General features: G+C 39.4%; 1 protein-coding gene across 1 annotated transcript in view; it reads right to left on the bottom strand.

The window, feature by feature from the left end:
• RBM12B (RNA binding motif protein 12B) overlaps positions 1-1868 on the bottom strand; it is a 3166-nt gene extending 1298 nt beyond the window's left edge. The window contains exon 1 of the mRNA XM_006859219.1: positions 31-1868. Within this exon, the coding sequence (XP_006859281.1) occupies positions 31-1868 (1838 nt within the window). The remainder of the gene's footprint in view (positions 1-30) is intronic.
• Between the last annotated feature and the right edge of the window lie 987 nt (positions 1869-2855).

The following is a 2855-nucleotide window of genomic DNA, read 5'->3' as shown; positions in this document are numbered from 1 at the left end:
GGTCGCCTGAAGTTGTCCTCAGGTGGTCGCCTGAAGTTGTCCTCAGGAGGTCGCCTGAAGTTGTCCTCAGGAGGTCGCCTGAAGTTGTCCTCAGGAGGTCGCCTGAAGTTGTCCTCAGGAGGTCGCCTGAAGTCCTCAGGAGGTCGCCTGTAGTGCTCTTCCCTGGGCCGTCTGAAGTCTTCTGAGGAGTGCCTGAAATCCTCAGGGGGGCGCCTGAAGTCTTCTGGGGAGTGTCTGAAGTCTTCAGGAGGGCGCCTATCAGGCTGTCTGAAATCTCCCTGGGGAGGCTTGAAATTGTCTGGCTTTCTTGTGTCCTCTAACTGATGCCTGAAGTTTTCAGATGGGCTAACTGAATATACTGGTGGCTCCTTTGAGTCAAATGAATGGGAATGGTCATCTCTATCATGTGACTCAGAACTATCTTGCATTTTCTCATTAGACTTTAAGGAAAAATTTATACCAAACTCCTGCATTTGTGCCTCAGATATAAGTCTCAACAATACCTCTGTCCCCAAAAATCTTCGCCTGTTTAAACGTTCAGCTTTCATGGCTTCTTCTTCTGATATAAATTTCACCAATGCTTCTCCCAAGCCAACTCCTTTGTCATCATAAAGCAAGTAAATATCATCCTCTGAAAGAGCAAAGTCTGCAAAGAACTTTTGCACTTCAACTTTTGTTACATCAAATGGAAAATTTCTTATATAAATGCACACCTTCTGACCAGAGTAGCCTTCTTGAGAATATTTTTGTGAGACATGTCCAGGTCTCTCTTTCTCTACTGATCCAGGTTTTTTTGTTTCATAATATTCCATTAATTTCTGCATTCGTTTTTTAGAAATTGGGTCAATATGAACAGGGCGATACTGTACAACAGTCTTATGAAGAGCCAGAGCAGAATAAAAGTCTTTCAAAGTCTTGAACATCACCAACGCATATCTTGTTCTTTTGTCCTCTTTATATAAAAATGTAATCTGTTCATTACTCAGATCAGCATCTCTAAAGAAATTTCTTATATCTCTTTTGGTAATACTTAGAGAGAGATTTTTTAAGTGAACATAATTTCCAACAGGGGAACGAGAACGAGTTCTTCTGGGAGATCTTGAATGTGACCGTTTTCGAAGACGTCTATCAATTCCTCTTGGTGGAGAATGTTCTTCAGAAGGAACTTCATCCACCTTACCACCAAACTGAGTCCACTGTTGATCTGAGCTCTGCATTACTTCTATAAATCTTGAACCCATAAAACTTCTATGACATTTGAGACCTCCTGAAGCATCAATACATGAAGCAAATTTTACTATGGCATCACCATTATTTCGGCCATCGTGATGTTTTAGAAAAATTACTCCATCCACACACAAACCAGCGAAAAACACACGTACATCATCTTCATTTACTAAGTAAGGCAAACCCCGTAGAAATAAGTAAGGATTTTTGGCTCTAGCTGGTCGTGTCCTTCTTGGCTTTAAATCATCACCATTAGTGTGAAACTCAGCATCTTGATATCCAGAATCACTTACTTCTTCCTTAATAGTCCCACCAAAATTAGAGAGGCTGCCAGCCCCTGCGCCCCCAGATCCAGGTCGCTCTCTTCCTGTGCGATCAGTTTTCTTCATTTCTATAGTCTTCTGCATTTCTGCTTTGCTACTAAGAAAGAGCTCTACAAATGAATCCTTGATAAGTCCTCCTGAACGACTTATGGCACGTCTTGCATCTTCATCTGTTGCAAAAATAATAAATGCCTCCCCAATTTCCCCTCCAATTATATGCACTCCTCCATCAGGAATAGTCAATCCCTTGAAGAAGTGACGAATATCCGGAGGCCCCGCAACAAAAGGAAGCCCCAGTAAACGGATGACTACAGCCATGCTGAGCTCAAACAACAGCAATAATGACCTGCAGACAAAAAGGTACACATAATAGCAAATCTTATTTTTGAAGTGCCTTAGTCCAAACTAAGCTTAATAATTACTTGGTTCCCTACCTCCTTCAGAATTTATAAATAGCAAGATACAAAAATCACCAAAATATTAACCGTGTCTAATTCTTAAGAAAACAAAGAATAAACTTCTTCCCACTTAAACATACACGTAAACCAACTACCTTGAAGAAACATTGCATATCACCTATCCTATATAGTATAAACGTCAAAAATATCAAATCTCTTTTAAATCTGCCAAATGTTGTTTCACAACAAGACCAAGACTCACTTAGCAACATGTAATCTAATGAAACAGGAAAGAGATTTGTGGATTAAAATAGTTAACCAACCATGATAAATTTTACATATTTAGAAGAGCTATCTATGGTCAATATGATTTCTGTCCATTGATAAATTGTCTACCACTAGCACATCACTCACCATGACATAAAAACAGAAGCTATATATACCTACATGTACTATTCTATTTTACATGTTTTTTTGGTCAAGCCTCTGTGAAAAGCTTTAAGCTCTGGATAGCTTACCTTTTTTATTTTTATTTTTTAATTTCTTGGAGACCTGCTAATTCTGTAAAATCAACTTAACTGTGGAAAGAAAATGAAATATAATTAATCCTCGGACCTTGTAATTGATCTCAAACAATGCCAGATTAGGAATATACATTTTCAAAACCCCAAACCCATACTGTCCACTCAATTCTGACCTAAGGCCATCTCATGTGTTAAGAGTAGAAATGCTCCGTAGGATCTAATTGGACGTAATCTTTCTGGAAGCAGATCACCGGGCTTTTCTTCCATAGCACTACTGAAGGTTCGAACCACCACCCTTTAACCTTTAGATAAGAAACCAGTAAAAACCATTGTCTCCAAGAGGATTCTGACTCATAGGGCCCTATTTGGGTTTCCAAGATTGT

The sequence above is a fragment of the Chrysochloris asiatica genome, unplaced genomic scaffold (assembly GCF_000296735.1).
Source record: "Chrysochloris asiatica unplaced genomic scaffold, ChrAsi1.0 scaffold00031, whole genome shotgun sequence".
Classification (NCBI taxonomy): domain Eukaryota; kingdom Metazoa; phylum Chordata; class Mammalia; order Afrosoricida; family Chrysochloridae; genus Chrysochloris; species Chrysochloris asiatica.
The sequence above is the reverse complement of the archived record's forward strand: the minus strand, read 5'-3'. Positions and strand labels throughout refer to the sequence as shown.